The sequence below is a fragment of the Acyrthosiphon pisum genome, chromosome X (assembly GCF_005508785.2).
Source record: "Acyrthosiphon pisum isolate AL4f chromosome X, pea_aphid_22Mar2018_4r6ur, whole genome shotgun sequence".
In the NCBI taxonomy this organism is placed as follows: Eukaryota; Metazoa; Arthropoda; class Insecta; order Hemiptera; family Aphididae; genus Acyrthosiphon; species Acyrthosiphon pisum.
Window position 1 is genome coordinate 21,484,952 of NC_042493.1, and position 19,842 is coordinate 21,504,793.

Genomic DNA, 19,842 nt, shown 5'->3' on the forward strand with positions numbered 1-19,842 from the left:
CGGTTAATCAGAGGGGCAAGGTCATTGAGGAGAGCGATCAGATTATTATTATTCGTCAAAAGAAATATTCCCCAAGGGTAAATGGTCAGGGCCATTGTGAGACAGCCAGTGAGCAATCTATAGTATTTATAATCAATAATAGTACATTTGGTTTAAATGTGTTTTTTTGTTTATAGTTCATCAACAAATTATATTATAGGGACACCCACTTGAAAATAACTTATTTTACGTTAACTCACTCATTACCTAGTATTTTCAATTGTAGTAAATCCACTGGTACTCGGTTCGGCCATTTCATAACTGCCATTGATATTTTTTTGAGTAGATTTGTTCACCAATGCGATTAAATTTTCAATTTTAGCATCACTTAATGAATAAGAATTTTGACGTACTTTATTTGATGCCTCTTCTAATAAACCTTCTAATTTATCGACATCTGTAGCATTTATAATAGCATCAGTTACTGAATCAAAATGAGTAATTTTAAGAACTGATGGTATAAACAATAACTTCCAACAATAAATTATGTTGGGATCTGTATGAGAGCCTTCTCCGATCAATTCTGATATTTTATAATAACACGAACAAAATGTATCGGATTCTAAAGTTGTTTGGATTTTATTGTGATCAACATTTTGATCTTTTATAACTTCCCATTGTAATTTTTGAAGTTTTGTCAGTAAAATATTACTTTTCTGAAATATATTACTACCCAACATCTTAAGACCAATGAATAAGCTTAAAATAATCATTAAAAAACCATGTTCAAAATCAGAATCATCAAAAATAGATGTTAAATCAATAATATTTGTTTGTAGCATTTTGTCAAGTTTTTCAAAATAATTTATGTACAGAACTGCCAGCTTATGAACATTCTGAGCCATAACATGTGTGTCGTTCCTACTTAATATCAAGTTTACCCGTGATATAGAATGCATATTTGTTATCATATTCATAAATAGTAGGTTGTTATTAATAGCCAAAGTATCTTGTACATTTTTATTAAAGTATTTTTTATGTAATTTTTCAAAACATAGCATTGTAACTTCCTTGGTTCCCAGCGGTGGAAAAACAAAAGGTGAATAACTTTGTGAAACATTTGATTTTTCTGTACCAAAATAGTTATTTTCTGTAAAATTGGCATTTATTGTATTTACGTTACGAATTTTGATTTTACCAATTAATAAGTTATTATGTGTTACTGATTCCTTAATTTCTTCGATTTTATCTTTGTTGTCATGGTTTATTTTTATACATTTTTCTTTATTTGAAGGTTCAACCTCATTTATTGTTTTATCAGGTAGACTATAGAGATGAGTACTTTCTGGCTGTATTTTTGAATATTTAAGTTTCGATTTAAATATATCCCCATTTTTTGACAGTATCAACTTTGGAATTTCCAAGTCGGTTTCTTCAGTTTTTAGTTTTTTACGGTTAGGTTCTTCATTTGTGAACTCATCTGTTTCTTCAGTTTTCAATTTTTTACGGTTAGGTTCTCCATTTGTGTACTCCTCTGTTTCTTTAGTTTTTAATTTCATATGTTCAGGCACTCCATTTGTAAGGCTGATATTGTTCTGTTTATTTTCCATCCATATGGGAATCCTAAAATATGAATAACATTAGTATACATTAACATTGTATAAGTTAATTATAAAAGATATATTTAAACAATTATTATTATAATTACACAATGTGCTATAGGTAATAATCTAAATATTGAAATAGATGTGAACCTATCGAATATGATTCAAATTCCAATTATAACAATAAACAAAACTTTAAATTGTGTACTAAAAATTGAGCTTAAGTATTATAATAGTATTAACTGTTATTATTGCATAAATATATATATATAAATGAAAAGCAGTTCGTTAGTCTGGCTAAAACTCAAAAAATCTTGATCAATAGAGCTGATTTTTTTTTTTTTTGTAAATGTCAGGACCAGGTTTGTATGAAAGAACCCAAAAATTAGGAAATCTGGATGGCAAAAATACAATCTGTCCAGCAAAAACATAAAGTAAATAATAAAAATATAATTTTGTTTGTTATAAAAATTGGCTATGACTGAATACAATTTTAGACCGGTATTTTATATTTGGCCAAAACCATAGAACTTAGGAAAAATGGTTACTTAATGCTAATTTTTCAACTGTTGTCCTGGTAACCTGCACATGCATATCATAAACACTGTGACACTCAACGTGTAAAAAAAACATTTGTAATAATGTATGCACCTCGCGAGATCTACGATCTACCACAGGAGGATTACCTACTTGAAAATATATTGCTCGTATAATCACAACTTACAAGTGTATCTCACGGGCAATGCCTGGCAGGATGGCTATATTATAATATAATCGAACGTGTCCTGACTAACTCACTGACTGATTAACGAAGAGCCTAAATAATGATAGCTAGAGGCTTGCAATTTTCACAGTACCTTCATACCAGTAAGTGTGCACTAAGAAAGAATTTCTCAAAATTCACATTTCAAAGTGGTGCTTGCACAAGTATTTAAAGTTTCAAGATAGTCGATGTACATTTTAAAATTTTGAACACCATTGGAAGAATGATCCAGAATTGAACAAAGGTTGAATTATATATACTCTGTTCAAAATAAGACGATGAGCCGGCGGCCAGATTGTGCGAATGGGCGTGGTTTTGTTCCATGGCAGTGCCCGATGCGTCTCCATAGTGGGGACGGTGAGTGACCGTCGCTGAACAACAACTGGTCGCCGCCAGGTCATTGTCTTATTTTGAACAGAGTATAGAGCAACGGGCAACAAAGTGAACGGGATCAGCTAGTTATTAATAATAATTTATTATACATACGGAATTTTTTCTAATAGGACACATGGTTCATAATATGTAAAGGAATCCACCATTGATCTCATCGATTGAGCAGACTTCATGTTTATTTTGTTAATATCTCCTGTAAAAAGGAAATGAGTTATACATTATACAAATACAATATTAAAAATTATAAAATTTATTAGCAAGACCAAAATAAAATAAAATAAATATGTTTAGTTAATGCAACATTTTTAGATCAAAATAAATTAATAAACAATTTTAAAATAGTTTAGAATCACAAATAATAATTTTAAAAAATGGTTATTATTTTCTAAAATACGTAGATACTTAAATAAAAACTTTTCCATATCACATAATTCCATAGTTCCTTTTGTTGTTTTAATCCAAAGCACCAACTATGTGAGGAACAAACCAATTTACAGTAATTCATCTGAGTAACAAGCAGTGATATATTCCTAGCAATTACTAATGTTGAATACTTTTGACATTGTTATTAATATAAGATGAATTTGTAAAACAAAATTATTATTTTAAGTTTTTAACAATCTTAAATGATAACTATTTGTTTTTCAATGTAAGTATAATAGTATGTGTATTGTGGTATTTAACGATTCCCTGTTAAATATCAAAATAAATATATAAATATTTAATTAAACTAAATATATTTTCACTATTATTCATTATACATAATATACAAAAGGTAACAAAAGGTGATTCACCAAACATACTAACCCCCTTTTTTCTTCAACAAAATAGTTATATAAAATCTGATTTTTGGAATTTTTTAATGTAGTTAAATACCATAATATTTTCAAATTCTTGAGATTTTTTGTACTACACAAGGAATGTTCTGTGGAGATTCACATTTCTGTTTTTCAAATGAGAACTTCTCTTTTCTATTGTAAATTGTTTAGCAGATAATGTTTTTTAAAATATTTGATAAATCAGAACCAAAATTCAAACGAGTAGTTTTTGGGTTACTTAACTTTATATACTAAAAGGATAGTAGCTTCATAATAATGGGTTTGAAATTTAAATTATATGGAGCCTATGGTGATTTTAAAATATTATTAATTAATTTTAATCAATAAAAATTTATAATTTGTAAACACAGGGTTCAAGGAAAATAAATACTAGATTCAATATTATATAATATATTTTATATTTTTATGCACTAAGTATAATCATTTTAATAACTAAAAAACTACTCATAAGAAATTTGAATAGGTACATTAAAAATATTAAAAAAAATTATTCACTGAATAATTTACTAGGCACTTTAAAATAGAATAAAAAAAATTCTCTAGAATTTGAAAAAATGGTTTATAAGTATATTAAAAAATCCAAAATATCATAACTTAAATAAATTCATTATTAATTGAAAAACTGGTGAATCATCTTATATATAAATAAATCAAATATGCAACTAAAATGAATGAACCTTTTACTTTCTTAAAATAAACACTTATTAACTATTCTTGTAGCCTATAAGGATGTAGTTACAACATTGAGTAAACAAAATATTTGATATAGATACTCATAACTTGCTTCAAAATTAAAAAAATCCATCGACAACGAGGCAACATGTGAAAAAAACACAGATAATGTTCTTACCTTTAAGTTTTATAGTGGATCAACTATTAACTCTATTATTAAAGGTTACTACTCAAAATTAGAACTGCTGAACACAAATTTTCTATGTCAGACTTTTATTAGAGGAAGATGCTCGTGCAGTTGTAGTGTCTTAAATCTTAACAGCGGAATGCTCAGAATTTTTTCTCAAAAATCCTAGACATATATTATTTTGATGATTAGGTATATAAACATTTCATAACAAAAGATTATTTAAATAATCAAACAAAATAAAAGATTGAAATAAATTATAAATATCTGTATATCAAATTAAATTCAATAAAAATAATTGGATGAAATGAATTATGTTTTCAACACAGTTAAAAATTGTTTCATTGTTATCTCATTGTTACTAATAATTGAAGTCTATATGAATTTGGTAAAAAGTGCTTTTTTTAGCAGGTTCTATTCTACTAGTTTCTATTACATCTAATGTAGTGAAACTTTTGATCTATCACTTATAATTCATTAGCAAAAATATATCTAGAGTCCAAGCTGTCTTAAAGTTATCATAATAAATAAATAAATAATATAACTTATTATAGTATAATTTTGTCTACTGTTATATCCATCATACGGTTTACTGTAAGTATTTAATTTGGATAGTCATGAGTCATAACTCTATGCTCTACTTACATTTAAAATAATAATGAAATAGAACATATAATAATAATATAATTGTTTATGTTATCGGGATGATTAATTAATCAATTACCTATTTCTAATAAGTTCTATGAGCTATGGCTTTATATTGTATAAGAAATATCTGTAATCATTGTCAAAGATACTTTATACAATAATATATACTATTGTTATAATATGATAATTATAACTATCACTAATTGATACTTGATGTGGAATACCTACTACTTGGTTAAAATTAGACAAAAGCCTGGCTAATGTTACTAACTATGTGTCTAATGATGAATGCCTTAACTATCTGTACTCCTCGGTTTCAGTCACCACTTAAATTTAGTTTATAGGTATAGAATATTGAGTATGGACAAGTAAATACCGATAAAATGTTATAAACTACAACTAATCTGCCAACTACCGACCGAATTTGAAAATTTGATAACTTTGATTTTTACGTGATAATGGTGGCACATACGACTAATAGTTACAACCACAAAACATTAACAGAAAGGATAACATGTGAACAGTACTACATTATGTCTATGCTACAATAATATTTACGCCTATTTACTATCAACTATGGTAAAAAGAATAATATTTTACTTAGCATTTTGATAAACTTATAAATTAAATTGATTCTTGGTTTAACCAAGAATTGTTACAAATTATTAATTCAATTGGAAATATGATGAAAGGTGGGTAAAGATAGGTGAAAATTATTTATGCATAGAAATAATGTTATTAAAAGATATCTCAGATATTCCAAATGGTACTTCAGTTCAAGCAATTAATGAATGGTTAGATTGATTATAAATCAGAATTAGTATTTTTACCTCGATTTTTACTAACTTCTCTAACACTTGACAGTAATTTGTGACAATACCTGTTACAAGTTGTAGTTGTGGATGTTGTTTCTCAAAATGTAATATTGTTATAAGTAAACTTTGAACAACAATGGCTCTAACTAGGTAAGATTCTCTTATTTTGTTATTTGTTTACAAGAGTAAACCAACACAGTGAAGAGTACCTAATAATGTCATCTAGGAGTAACTATATAATACAGGGTTATTCAAAATGATTCATCCGATTTAAAGTGCTTATATTATTTTATTTTTTAGGTTTAGAACAATATGTTATACATTAAATAAAAGAGAAATATGCCAAGTTTAATTAACTGTATCTATAAATGCTCTATGTTAGCTCCTTTGGTTACACGAATAACATCTAGTCGTCGTCTAGTCGGTAGTCAAATTCATACCATACTTTTTGCAGCATATCTTTTGTAATCGACTCCATGGCTGTTGTTATTTGATTTTTCAATTCATCTAGATTTTATGGCAGTGGTAGTATGCACACAGTGTCTTTAACATATCCCCAAAAGAAATAATCACATGGCATTAACCATTTTATAGCCATTTTAAATCGGATGAATCATTTTGAATAACCCTGTATTATACAACACATCAGATGGTTTAGTTATTTAGCAGCTTCCTATTATTTTTCTGTTCAATTTTTAACGTTTAGTTAAGTTAGAAGTGTTATTTTTGTATTGAATTGACGTTTTGTTTATGGTAATAGAATTAAAAGTCCAAGTAGAAAAATGTATTAAATTTGTATGTATGTACACATATTTTCATTTTGTATTTGTATGTAGGAATTAGGTAATTATGCTGCAGTTGAAGTTGATTTCTGGAACCACCTATGTAACATGCATACTTTGCAACACCCAAATACAATTTTCGAAAAAATTTGTTCACTTGAAAATATAATAGAAAAGATACTAGTAATTTACTTCTTGAATATGCTTTTTTTCAAACAATCTGTTTTACTTGGGAATTCAAATTCATTGAATTGTATCACAATTATTTGTAAAAATAAAGATCCTGTAGTTTTAAGCTCTGGTTGCACAATCAATAATTGGTTTATAGAGTTTTAGACATAGTGGTTATTGGACAGTACGAAAATAAAATCATCAAACCCACTGCTTTTTCGTTCTATCAAATATGATGATACATTTTAGGTATTGTAGATAGTAAATATGAAGTTACATTTATAATTTATGAATTGTTTAGGTCGTTTACCTTTTGTGTGCATAGTGTGATAAAAACACAGAATTTAGTCATAACGGCACAATGGAAAATTAGCAATAAGTAGGTAGTTTGGCAATGAAAATCAAAAACCACTAGCAGACAGATGGACGTTAACACAATAAATATTATTTTATCATAAATCGTGCCAAACCGTTACCATGCAAGTGAATTTAATCTAGGTAAATGACTACATAAAAGGTCTAGGTAATGATTAATGAATAAGAATAGTTAGTTGATGGATAGAAGTACCTTTAAATTATAATAATGATGTAATATTACCTCAATCGTAAAATGAAAATTATAATCGTGTTGAGATTATGAGACGAATTGTGCATAGACCTTGTTTGACCTTCCTTTCTATAGAATTCCACGTCTGGACTCAGGACGTCTGCTCAAAAGAAAATCGACAATAATCTGTAATAGTTTAGCAAAAACAGAAACCATCATTAGATTAATAGACGTAGTCACTGCGATGATATAATTACATCGTTGCCCATCTTGAATACACGGAGACGAAACACGACTTCAGGAAGGCGTTGCCGTGTATTTGTTTTGCGTAGGGCAAAGTGGACAGACACGAAAATGAACGGCAAAGGCGCATCCGATTAACGTTGGATTACGGAAGACGGGAACATAACAACCGAATATCGACAACCGACTACCGACCATAGACTACTGGCCACCGCTCAAGCGCACCTGGGACGCGACGCCGCGTCGTCGGCCAACCAGTGAACGCCGCGTGCCTCCTCCTTCCCGGTGACCCGTCGCGGGGGGACAACATACACAACAGCGATAGTTGCTGCTGCCTGTGCGCCGTCGCAGTAATTCGGAATATTACGTCATTTAGACGTTGCCAGATCTTGTTATTGAGTTTTTATCTCTCCGCCGTTTGCGCTTTGGGTAGTCACTCTTCTCCTCTTCAACGGTAATGGTTTTCATAGCCCGAGCCGACCAAAATCCTAGCATTATTGATTTTTCCACTGAGCTGCCTGCCACCGCGCCGCCGCCGAATCCCACACCCGACAAGGTGTTCAGAGAGAGTTGCTCGACCGGTCTCAGTACACATTATTTGTGGAGCGGATGGTAAAATAGAGAGGAGAGGGGGGAGCGACGCCAACGATCGACTTACCTTTTTATTGTTATTATAATTATACCGACTAGCTAGTATTTGTTATTATAATTATCATCGAAAACCGCCGCCCGTTGTAGTAGTTACCTACTATTATTAATGGTACCACAAACTGTTTGGACGCTTAGTTAATAACACCATATTGTATCATGGCCAAAAGGCTTGCCACTAGTTGCCACTGGTCCATTTAATACATTTCGCGTTTCAAAATAATTTCGACGACTGGATGTAAACAAACAAATACCGCGGCGGCGCAACAGCCGACAGGTGGATTTGAACTCTAAATATTTATAATATTTATATTATAAATTATAATTTCTGGCAGTATTTAATATTTGCTGATAGGTATATTTGTTTGTACCTATATTGCGTCGGTACTTATGCATATAATGGGTACTAGGTAGTAGACAGTAGAGTAGTAGACACTAGTAGCTTGCACTCAATTAGTAATTACATTCCCAACCTTCTCAATAAAATCGAGCACTCGGCCGTAGAACTCGTTTTGCTGCTCGGCCGAGTACCTATATTGACCGAGTTAGCGTCAACATTATAGAAACGTATATTATAGGTAGTGTTAAGGGGATTCGATACCGTGATTTTCTGTTTTCGTCTAACACACGCGTAACATTGTATTTTGGACGTGTTTTTTGCTAAACATGCCAATTTATTGTTCTAATGAAGCGATAAGAATTCTGAAAACAGATTTGAATTCGTCATCAAGTCTACTTGAAATTGACTTTCCCACAATTTTGATATTATCTCCCAAATTCCAAGAAAAAGTCATATAAAAAAAGAGTATTTGAACATTTTTGTATTTCAATTTTTGGAGAAGCTAAAATTAAAAAATCAAAAATGTGGGAAAGTCGATAAAGTCGATTTCAAGTAGACTTGATGACAAATTCAAATCTGTTTTCAGAATTCTTATTGCTTCATTAGATCAATAATTGGTATGTTTGGCAAAAAACACGTCTAAAATACTATGTCACGCGTGTGTTAGACGAAAACAGTAAATCACGGTATCGAATCCCCTTAATAGTATAGTATAGTTAATTATTATTTAGTTATTACTTATTATTAATAGTTAAGTATAGTCTACGCAGTACACATTCTATTCGCTGTGGCTAGTGGTTACCCCCAGCACCAAGACTTACTGTACAGTACCTGCTATTCGATGCTCGGCTATGTGCCAAGTACAGTACATCTTGCTATTTTAGTAGTGGGAGTACCACTCGCGCCAGTGAATAGAAACGGTTTCTAGTTCATTTTTTCGTTAATCAACTATTAGGCAAATGTTTGTACTTTTGGCGGCCTTTAAATAAATATTGGGTATTTGCGTCCAGTAGTTTCGGTTCATCGCTGGTTCACGATTCACCCAATTAAATAATTTTAAAAAACAAATAGTCGTTACTATGCATTATAATTTATAACAATCTTCTAAGTTGTTTTATTTTATACGTTTGTTTATTATTCGTTACCGGCCGATTTTATTAAGGTGGCTCTAAACAATTGGATTTTTCATGCATTTAGACTTATAAGCTGGCGAAAAATAAACATAATAGTAGTCAAATTTTAATTATAAGTTAGATGTAAATTATATTATATAGCCTGCCTACGCACACTTCAACAGTGAAAGTACCATCATACTCACTATAGCAGGTAATAAGGACATAAGAATTTATTTTCTACCTTTTAGTTCACTAATACCATTGATTATACATAGTATAATTATACTATATATAATCAATGCTAATACGTTAGATTTTTATTTTTTATTTTTTTTAAATCTACTATTTATTTATAAGGAGTTCAATATAGGTAATTTTCCATGTACACTACATGATGGTCGTGTAAATGTGCATAGTAAGTGATCATTAGTGTGAGTGACTGTGTGTAAAAGAAAATATAACGATACGCTCCTGCACGTGCAACAAGTCATATCAATAACTCACTACACGAATATTAATTATTTTGTTTTGTTTTGGTCAAAAGTATCAATCTTATACTTATCTTATTAACTATCCTGTTTATTCGATAAAATGTCTTAAAACATATTTTGATTCGTCATAGAAGTTACTTAAAAATGACTTCCTCACATTTTTTAAATCATTTTCCACTTAATATTAAATCCACTTAAAAATATTACCAAATTTAAAATTTCTTATTATTCAAAATTTAAAATCTAATTTGTAGAAATAAGGAGTTCAATTTAAAAAAATCAGAAAAGCCATTTTTAAGTAAACTTCATAAAAACTGCAAAATGTTTTCAAAAGATTTATGCTATGACTAGGATAGACGGAATTGTTTCCATAAAATAGGTCTACTTTGGTAGAAAGCAAATTATACGGAATCGGACTTCCTTAAATTATATTATTAATATTGCCTATTAAATTGGTATATTAATTGGAAGTGTATTTAATTTATATGTAACTGTGGGTGTTAATTAGTTAGGTAGTTTTACAGAACATATATGTAATCCGTCATAAATGGTAAAAAAGGGGGGTATATGCGTAAAAAGCAGGAAGTCCAAAAATTAATATAGGCAATCTGCTATATTATTTAGGTATACAAATCAGAAATCACAACATTGGGAAAATTATGAAAAGTACAAGAGTCGAATTTGAATAAGGACTAGTAATATAAGTATATACATGCCTAAATGCCTAATTCCGTTGAAAATATTGGTATGGTAAGTAAAAAAGCTAAAAATGAACATGGTGGGTCATCTATAATATAGATTCTAAAATATTAGATCAATGGTTCCCAAACTGTTTTTTCACCGGTGTGCATAATTACTAGTTATTATTCGCGGCATACTTTGGATAAAAATTAAAAATTCTCTATTTTTCAAAAATAAGTACTTTAGACCCGAGAAACATATTTATATAGTAGTACAGTACCCGAACGCACACACATAGAATATATCTATATGTATATTGCCTATACTGAACTCCTTAATAACGGTCTGTACTGAATCCCATATTATAGGTATTATGTTTTCTATTTTGCCTGTTGTCGAATTTGACTGCGTGTTCAATTTATTATTAGGGATTAATTAAACATTTATGGCGGCGTCGTGGAAGAATGCAAAAGCAGTCCTCACGGCGTCGTCGGTTCAAACAGAAAAAAAAGGATTAATTAAACTTACACAAATTTTAAAACTTCAATCTTCTCGCTCATTGAAATTAAAATACAATGAACTTACACTAATCCATTTTTGGAATATAATTATAATGAGTTAATATCTAGTAACTAGATAATTTATACCATAGTTTTTATGTTAGTTCAAAACCACTTTGGTTGGGTAAGTATGGCAGGATTGCAGGAAAGAAGATGGCAGGAATCTCACGGGTAAGAAATGGTGCTAAATTTAAGTATATTTTTTTATATTGACCGGTATGCCGTGATGCAAATTATCATTGAGACATTACAATTTTATTGTATTATTACTTTTAAACACTTTTTTTAATTAAAAATCAATTAGATAATAATGAATATCGAGACGTTGATTCACCAAAATATTTTAAAATAGTTTCAATGCTTATCTCGTGTATATAATAATATACTCAGTGTTTGTAAAAATGAATTGGTTCACGTTCACGTTCAGTGCTTAAAAAAAGAACCCGCTCACGTTTAAATTCATATTTTTTTCAAATGAACACGCTCACGTTCATATTCTTTGAAAATATGAATGTGTTTACTTCATCGTTCATTTAATTTATTTTATTTTGATTTTATGTACCTATCGTTTAAATAGGTACAAATACAAAATCGTGGAAATCTTAATATTATTGTTGTTTTATGTCCAGGCGTGTCCACTGGAATTTCAAGTATTTTATTTTTATATTTCGTAATATATATCATAATAGTATTCCTATTAATCAATATTTAATAAATATAAAATAATAAATAATTAATAAATAATTAATAAATAAATTTGAAAGTCTTAAAAATCGTTCAAATTAATTAAATATATAAACGTCGTTCACGTTCACGTTCTATTTGAAAAAAAACGAGTGACATTCACTATATATAAACGTGAAGGCGAGAACGATGTTCTTTCCAAACACGGATATAGGTATTAGGTATACTGTATACTTTATTTACACCAGAATATTCATCGGCCATGTTTTTATATACTTGTAGTAACAGGTGAAGACAGTCCCAAGGTACCCAAATCACCGAATATGAAGTTTACATTAATTGTTCACAGTATGCATATCAACCTATAAAGAATGTAGTTATACAACTTGTTATAAGGGTCTAAATTTCTCTTGTTATAGGTAGGTATATATAGGTAATAATATATACACATTATGTTGTTAAAACCGGTTCGGATGAACACTGTATGCGGGTAGATGCTACCTATAGTTAGGTAGACAAAGGAACAAGAATATCGGAATTTCAGTACCAACGATTCATTTGATCTAAAACACTTAATATAAAAATAGAAAAACAGAAAAAAATAAATATTATGCATTAAATATAAAATAGGTAGCCGGTAGGTACTATACAGGCTTACAACATTTTATTTTCAATAATATAAAAATTTATCAACATGTATTTGAATTTGTTATGTATGTTTATCATAAATAAGTGAAGTAGTTTTTAATCACTCAGTTGTGGTCAAAGGGTGGTGGTGAGGGGGTTATATCTCCTATGACCTTTTTTCAATATTTATAATAACTTTTATTTATAGGTATAAAATGGTAACCATAAATAATTTTTAATGATCAAATAGGGTCATAATTCATTAGTTATTATGGCTTTGACATATCTATTTCCTGACATTATATTCATTTTTTTAGTTTTCCTATGCAGCAACATGTATGTGGCATTCGCGATTTCACTTTACAATAGTTGAACTTGTTGATTGTATCGAAATTATAAACACTTGTAGCCATAGGTAGGTATTTTTGTTTTTGTATTGTACCCAAATATAGAGACTCAATTTTAGTAGGTACTCAATATCCCGTATATATAAATTGTGTAAATAAATTTCAATTGTTATACTATTTACTGTGGCAATAATGCAAGATGTATATAATTTGAATATAAGTAACTACAGTTATCATTCTGAGAACCCCCGCTGAATATTTTGAGGACCAAAACCAAATAACTCCGTTTATTAACAAAAATAAAAATCTACAACTGAACAAATCTAATACTTCTACAAAGTAGAAGCGAACGCGAACACAAACACCATAATATAATATATATACCTATATCAATACTCGAGCATTGAATTAATGTGTCATACGCGTTTACCTAAAGTATATAAACCGGTTTATCTACTTAAATATAAACAACGCGCATACCTACATATAATAAAATAAATCACTAATTTAGACACACTGAGAGTTATCAAGATATGAACATTTACGTAAAACTGTTTTTATCTGCGATTGTACAACAGGTACCTGTTATGTATTTAATGTATAAATTATACATAAAATTTGGGATAAATAATTTAGTTGCTTACCTTATCTATATGTGAAATATAAAGAGGTATATAATATATTTAACAGGTAGGTACATTAAAATGTTTTAAATAAATAGGTAGGTTTTATGATTGTGATAAATTATAATCACAATACTTCAATTCTTGAGAAAACAAAAATTTTATTAATATATCATTTTATTTGAAAGCTCCCATCTTTGTTGACAACGATTCAAATTATCAACAGCTATTTCTACATATGTAGTAGGTACCTATAAATCTATCAATTCAATTTTAAACGCGTTATAGGAACTGCAATGCGTGTACGATGTAGGTACATTATTATATAGGTATAACAGTAGTCACTCGATAATTCAAAAAATTCCATAAATCGAACTAAACGCTGAGTCCCCTGAGAAAACCTCTATAATTAGAAGAAAATACATGTATTCCGGTCCCCTCGATAATTTCGAAATGTCTGTCGGCGGGACACACTCTACAATTCGAATTGTATTCATGAACCTCTACAATTCAAATTTCCTTAAACACGATTATAATAATATTATGTAAGTTCATAAGTATGTACATACAAAGATTATGTAGGTACAATCTATTTGACGTACTCGTAATGAGACTAATAACGACGGTCGTTAAATATTAACCTACATAGTTTATAAATGTTATCGTACGACATAGCTCGATTTAGTACCTAAGGTTGGATTGCTAGATATACCTTTCTTAATATCGACGCGTATATTAAACATTAGTGCAATAATGTTTTTAACAGTAATAGGCAGTGCTCGAATTGGGGGGGGGGGGGGGTGCGCAGGGGACGGAGCTCCTCTACTATTTTTATTATTTTTTTGGAATCACAAATAAGCTCAATTTATTGATTTTAGTAGACATTTTAACTATCATTATATCTACTGTAAAATATGGTTCTTCAATTCATTCATAACTTATTCGAATCCATAATTTATAATTTTATAATAAACTTTTTTTTTAAAACAAAAAAGACTTGTCACGACCCATTTTTATAGATTACGCGACCCAAGATTTGGTAGCGACACCGGTTGAATACTACTGGCTTAGATTTCCTAATAACTTGCTAATTTTTTTGTTATTGTTTGTTTGTATTTATGCCTAGTTTAGTAGTTCGCAGATATTATGTACCTACAATAAACTATTGTATCATAAAATATTTGTGAAAAAAAATAAGTTATAAATTATGAATTCTAAAAAATTATGAATGAATTGAACAATATACCCACTTATACACGGGACATTACGCAAAGCTAAAGTTTTTTTTCTTTCATGGCTTATGAAGATGACACGAGTCGTGAATATATTGTTACAAAAACAGTGGATCGCGAGTCAAAAAGGTTGAACACTACTAGTCAAAACTATAAATAGGATAACAAATATTTTTATATTAAAAAAATATTATTGTAATTTTATGGTTTTCATTCGTATGTTAAATTGTCAACAGTCACTAAATAATTATTGTGTACTTATTTCAACTGTTATATACTTATATCTTTTCAATGAGGTGAGAATATAGGTAGGTACTCAGTTCGTAACACTTATATGCAACTTGTGGGAATAATCGGAATGTGGTGGCAGACTTTTGTAAAATAATATAATATAACAAAGGGCGATGGTGTACGGCGTAGTAGAAATAATAATATTACCTACAGTATATTGCGTAGTGCGCATTGTGCACTGACGCATTGTGTCGAGAGGGTTGGTAACCCTACAACCGACTACCCCGCCATTGCGCGGAAACCGCCAGTTCGGCGGTCGACCGACAGCTGCAGCTGTTGTAAAGGGTGGTGGTGATCGTGTGTATGCTGCATATTGTACCTACACCGTTCAAATAATATTATTTAATGTTATCATTTATTTATCTCATAATAGTGTTTAATGTTTATCATTATCACTAAAAAAAAATTACACGATTTTGATATGTAATTAGTATTTAAATAAAATTAAATCACATTAACTACATATTTTACATAATATTATGATATTTTGTGATTTGTAACTGATAAACCGATGAAAAATTTAAAAATTATTATTTTTCTACAAAATTAGAAAAAAAGTAAAATATTTATGTTTAAAATCAGCGGTTTAGCTATAAGTCTATAACTGTGGCTTGTCGATTGGTTGGTTGGAAAGGGAGGTCAACATTTTTCTCGGTCAAAAAGCTTGTAAATATAATATTATACAAGGTTCCTCATAGGTAAGGTGTTCGTACCTATAGCAATTTAAAAATATTATCGAACACGCATTTCAGCAATTTTTTTTTATAGAAATTTTAAGTTTAATTTCCAAAGATATCTGATAATTAAATGAAAAATAATGATAAAACCGGTCATTTTGTGATTGGGATTTGGAAAATACTATTTTTTCTCTTCACTTATAGCCACTTGACGTCGGGTCTGCAATCCACTGCAGTATAGGCGTAGGTATAGCAATATATATTATATACTACAGGTTTATATGTATTTGTTAATATATTATGTATCTATTTGTTATTTTTTTTTTTAGGAATTACAATTGCACACTTTTAAAAATTTTCATTGTTATATATCATACAATAAATACAAACATATTTTGTTTGTATGTATATTGTATATAGTTTGTATTTTTCGTAAATTATTTCATATGTTGTGTGATAGGGTTTTCACTTTTAGCCGCTCTACGGGGCGTCTGCAATCCACCGCCTACCTATGTGGCTAACTTGAAAGTTAATCGATTTTGACTTGAGATGACTGACTTGCTAGACACTCCAACACGGTTTTCGACTTTACACTTTTTACATAAGAAAAAGCACCGGACATGCGACGATACATATACTACTCTATCAGCCGCAGGCAGATTGTTTATTTTGGTTTCGTCTTAGACGGGTGATGACAGACTTGCTACACACTCTAACATGCAGGTTTTTGAATTTACATTTTTTACACATATAATAAAAGCACTGAACATACGCTAGGGGATAGTATCATTGAATTCAATGAATTGCCGATGTTCATGGACCATGGGAGATTTCTAGACACTGAAACTCGACTTTCCCGCCTTCGAAACGGGACCGCCAAAGAGAAGCCTTATCAATAATTCTTATCACAAAATCACCTCCGATTATGAAAATCACCTTCTATACCTTCTATGCGACATTTATAATTCGACTGTGTCTCCAAAATCGGTACTCACTTACAACTAACACGGGGGGGGGGGTCTAACAATATTTTCCATTCTTCACTACAAACGTGGTTGGCAATCCACCGCAGGGATTGCATACCTGGTGATATACGCTTCTCATTATGTCCACGATTTGACTCAGACGGATTGCTGACCTATGTGTTTTGATGACTGATAGCTAGTCAATCGAATACACCTATCGACTCTACACTTTTTAACAACAGGAGATCGTATCCAGCCTATCCATTTACAACGCTTTAACTTTTAAACATTCCCGCCAAAACGTCAAGCCTTTTTTCCAATCCATATCACTAATCCTAATCACAAATCCTAAACTTTCGTCTTACAATTTTAATGTCACGACTTTTATAATTCCAACAACATTATCTCTAAAATCGGTATCCACTCTCAGCGAGTCCAACGGGTCCCGAGTTACATTTAGAGCTAGTATATTATAAAATCGGATCATCTGATTTTCATTTTTGAGGCATATTGTATATTCGGTTTACATTTAAAAACAACCGGAAAAATTAGTCTGTATCGCTAATTATCCAGTTGGTTTTAAAAAGGTAAAGGACCTTTACAGATTTTTTGGTGTGTGCAATTGGTACTTCTACAGTTAGTAGACAATAATTTATATTCTGTAGCCATCCAAGTGAATTTATTAAATACGTTGGTTACATAATATAATACAATATTATGGTTATTGGTTATTATTATTTTTTTAGCAACAAATAACTTGCAATATTTCCCTATTTACAATATTTATTATAACATTTATAATAACAGGTATAAAAATGTGTCGTTAATCGACAAAGATAAAAAGTAATAATAAATAAATACAGTTAACATAAATATAAACAAAAATAGTTTCAATTTTAAACATAAATACTGTTAAAATAATTAACAGTAATAGCAAGAATTTATTAATAATTTATCGCAAAAAAACGTAAAACCTAACCTAACCATTATGCAGCATTCATCTGCAGTTCAAAAGTGTCCCAAGTAAATCCATTTTACGGTACGTATTAGGTTCCAGGGTCGCAGGAAGGTGGTAGTCCCTTTTCCTTGTTCGGTTTCGGCGGCGCCGGTAATGCGGTCCGTGCCAGTGGTGTCGACGGCTCGCTCGCGCGCTCGGTTCGCTCATTTAAAATGTTTCTACAATGTTTCAAAAAATCACGTGAATATTTATGCAGAAAATTGTATTATTTATTTATTATTCATAATTTACTAACTATTTAATTAACCACCTGTTTTAAGTACTAATAGAGAATCTAAATTACCAATTGTAATATTGCAGTATGGCAGTTCATCCCTAAATTTGAAACTTTTGGGCACCATTATAATATAGTCTATCTCAAATGTATATTAAGTAAGAAATTATATGTAAGTTAAGTATTTTATCTTTCTTATTCAATTTAGATCTTATATAGGCATAACTATACAAAGCTATAAGTTAGAAATCCTATTAAGAACATAAATTAAAATTTAAAACTATATGACCGTAATAATACGTCATAAGAGCGTCATTCCAAAAAAAAAAAATAATGGTTATTTTATATTAAGGAAATTTCATTTGAATATACATTTTAGTTTCTCAGAAGCGAAGAATTAATTTTACACCAATGTGTGTTTTTTTTTGTGTGTCTGTGAACACCAGTGCCATAGCATATTAATTTTTTTCTCTAGCCTTTGAAATGCTAGAACATCTAATTACGACCCCTTTGTTCATAAAGCGTATCTACTATTTTTATGACTATATATTTATGTTAAAAACTATGGTACCTACATTTAATATAACAATGTATTAATACCATTGAAAACCATAAGTTAATGTATTCATTAATAAAAATATTAATATATATATTATATTATCATTATATCAAAATGTGTTGTGAACATTCCATTTTTTGTTCGAATATTATTAAAAGTAACTAAAAAAAATAAAAGACTATATTAGGGCTGTTGTAAATTGGTCGTTTTTTGTGCATTTAGACCAATAAGCGGAAAAAAATATACTTCCAGAAGTCTAATTTTAATACATTTAAATATCCCTAAATATAATAAAGAATTATTGCTATTACTGTTAATTTTACATTTCCATTAACCTTAACACTATATTATCTAGTTATTTATAGTAAGTGTAAATTTGGATTATATACCATACACAGTGCCGCCGCTAGGAGTGGGCAAATAGAACATAATGGGCCCCGCACTTGTTAAGGGCCCCGAGATTTTTAATTATTTTCTTAATACTGTGAAACACATTGATATTTTACATTTACAAATTATAAATCTATAAATGTATTATTCTATACTTATTACACATGTATAATATTAATATTATTCCTATCATCAGTTATTTAGGAAAACAATATCTAAATTTAGCCATAATACAAAGTAAATCGTTATCAATGCAACGAAAGAGTAATATTTTCAATTTTGACGATACTCGCCGGGTAGGTCACTTTACGATTTCTAACATAGGAAAGCTATGAGAAAGCTTGAGACAAAATCGAACATAAGTTTCAAAATGAAATAACAGATTTTTTTTTAAATAATAATTTAATTAATTAATTTAAATATGTACATAATTAAATGTTTTTATCTTTACTTTTTTTCTATATGATACATTTCATAAAATAATAATAATAATAATATGTATTGAAGTTACAATTTTTTTTAGTAATTTTGGTTATATGACAACCGGTTATTATGGCCTATTGTCTTTAGTCCCTTGAACGTCATTATAAATGGTTTCTACTGTAATTGGTATAGTTTTAATTTACAAGAGCTAAATAATTTTTTCATCTAACTACCTTTTAATACACTTAAGTAATTTAATCGGTAATGTCAAAAAAAAAATATATATATATAAACAAAATTATTGGCAAACATAG

The 19,842-nt window shown here is 29.6% G+C and overlaps 1 protein-coding gene across 1 annotated transcript in view; it reads right to left on the reverse strand.

Annotated features, from left to right (window-relative positions):
• The window catches only part of LOC100575022, a 14,569-nt gene extending 6,424 nt beyond the window's left edge, over positions 1–8,145 (reverse strand). The window contains exons 1-4 of the mRNA XM_003240307.4: positions 7,658–8,145; positions 7,452–7,586; positions 2,833–2,932; positions 247–1,602 (exon numbers count right to left, since the gene is read on the reverse strand). Of these exons, the coding sequence (XP_003240355.1) occupies positions 247–1,602; positions 2,833–2,912 (1,436 nt within the window). The 5' untranslated portion in view covers positions 2,913–2,932; positions 7,452–7,586; positions 7,658–8,145. The remainder of the gene's footprint in view (positions 1–246; positions 1,603–2,832; positions 2,933–7,451; positions 7,587–7,657) is intronic.
• Between the last annotated feature and the right edge of the window lie 11,697 nt (positions 8,146–19,842).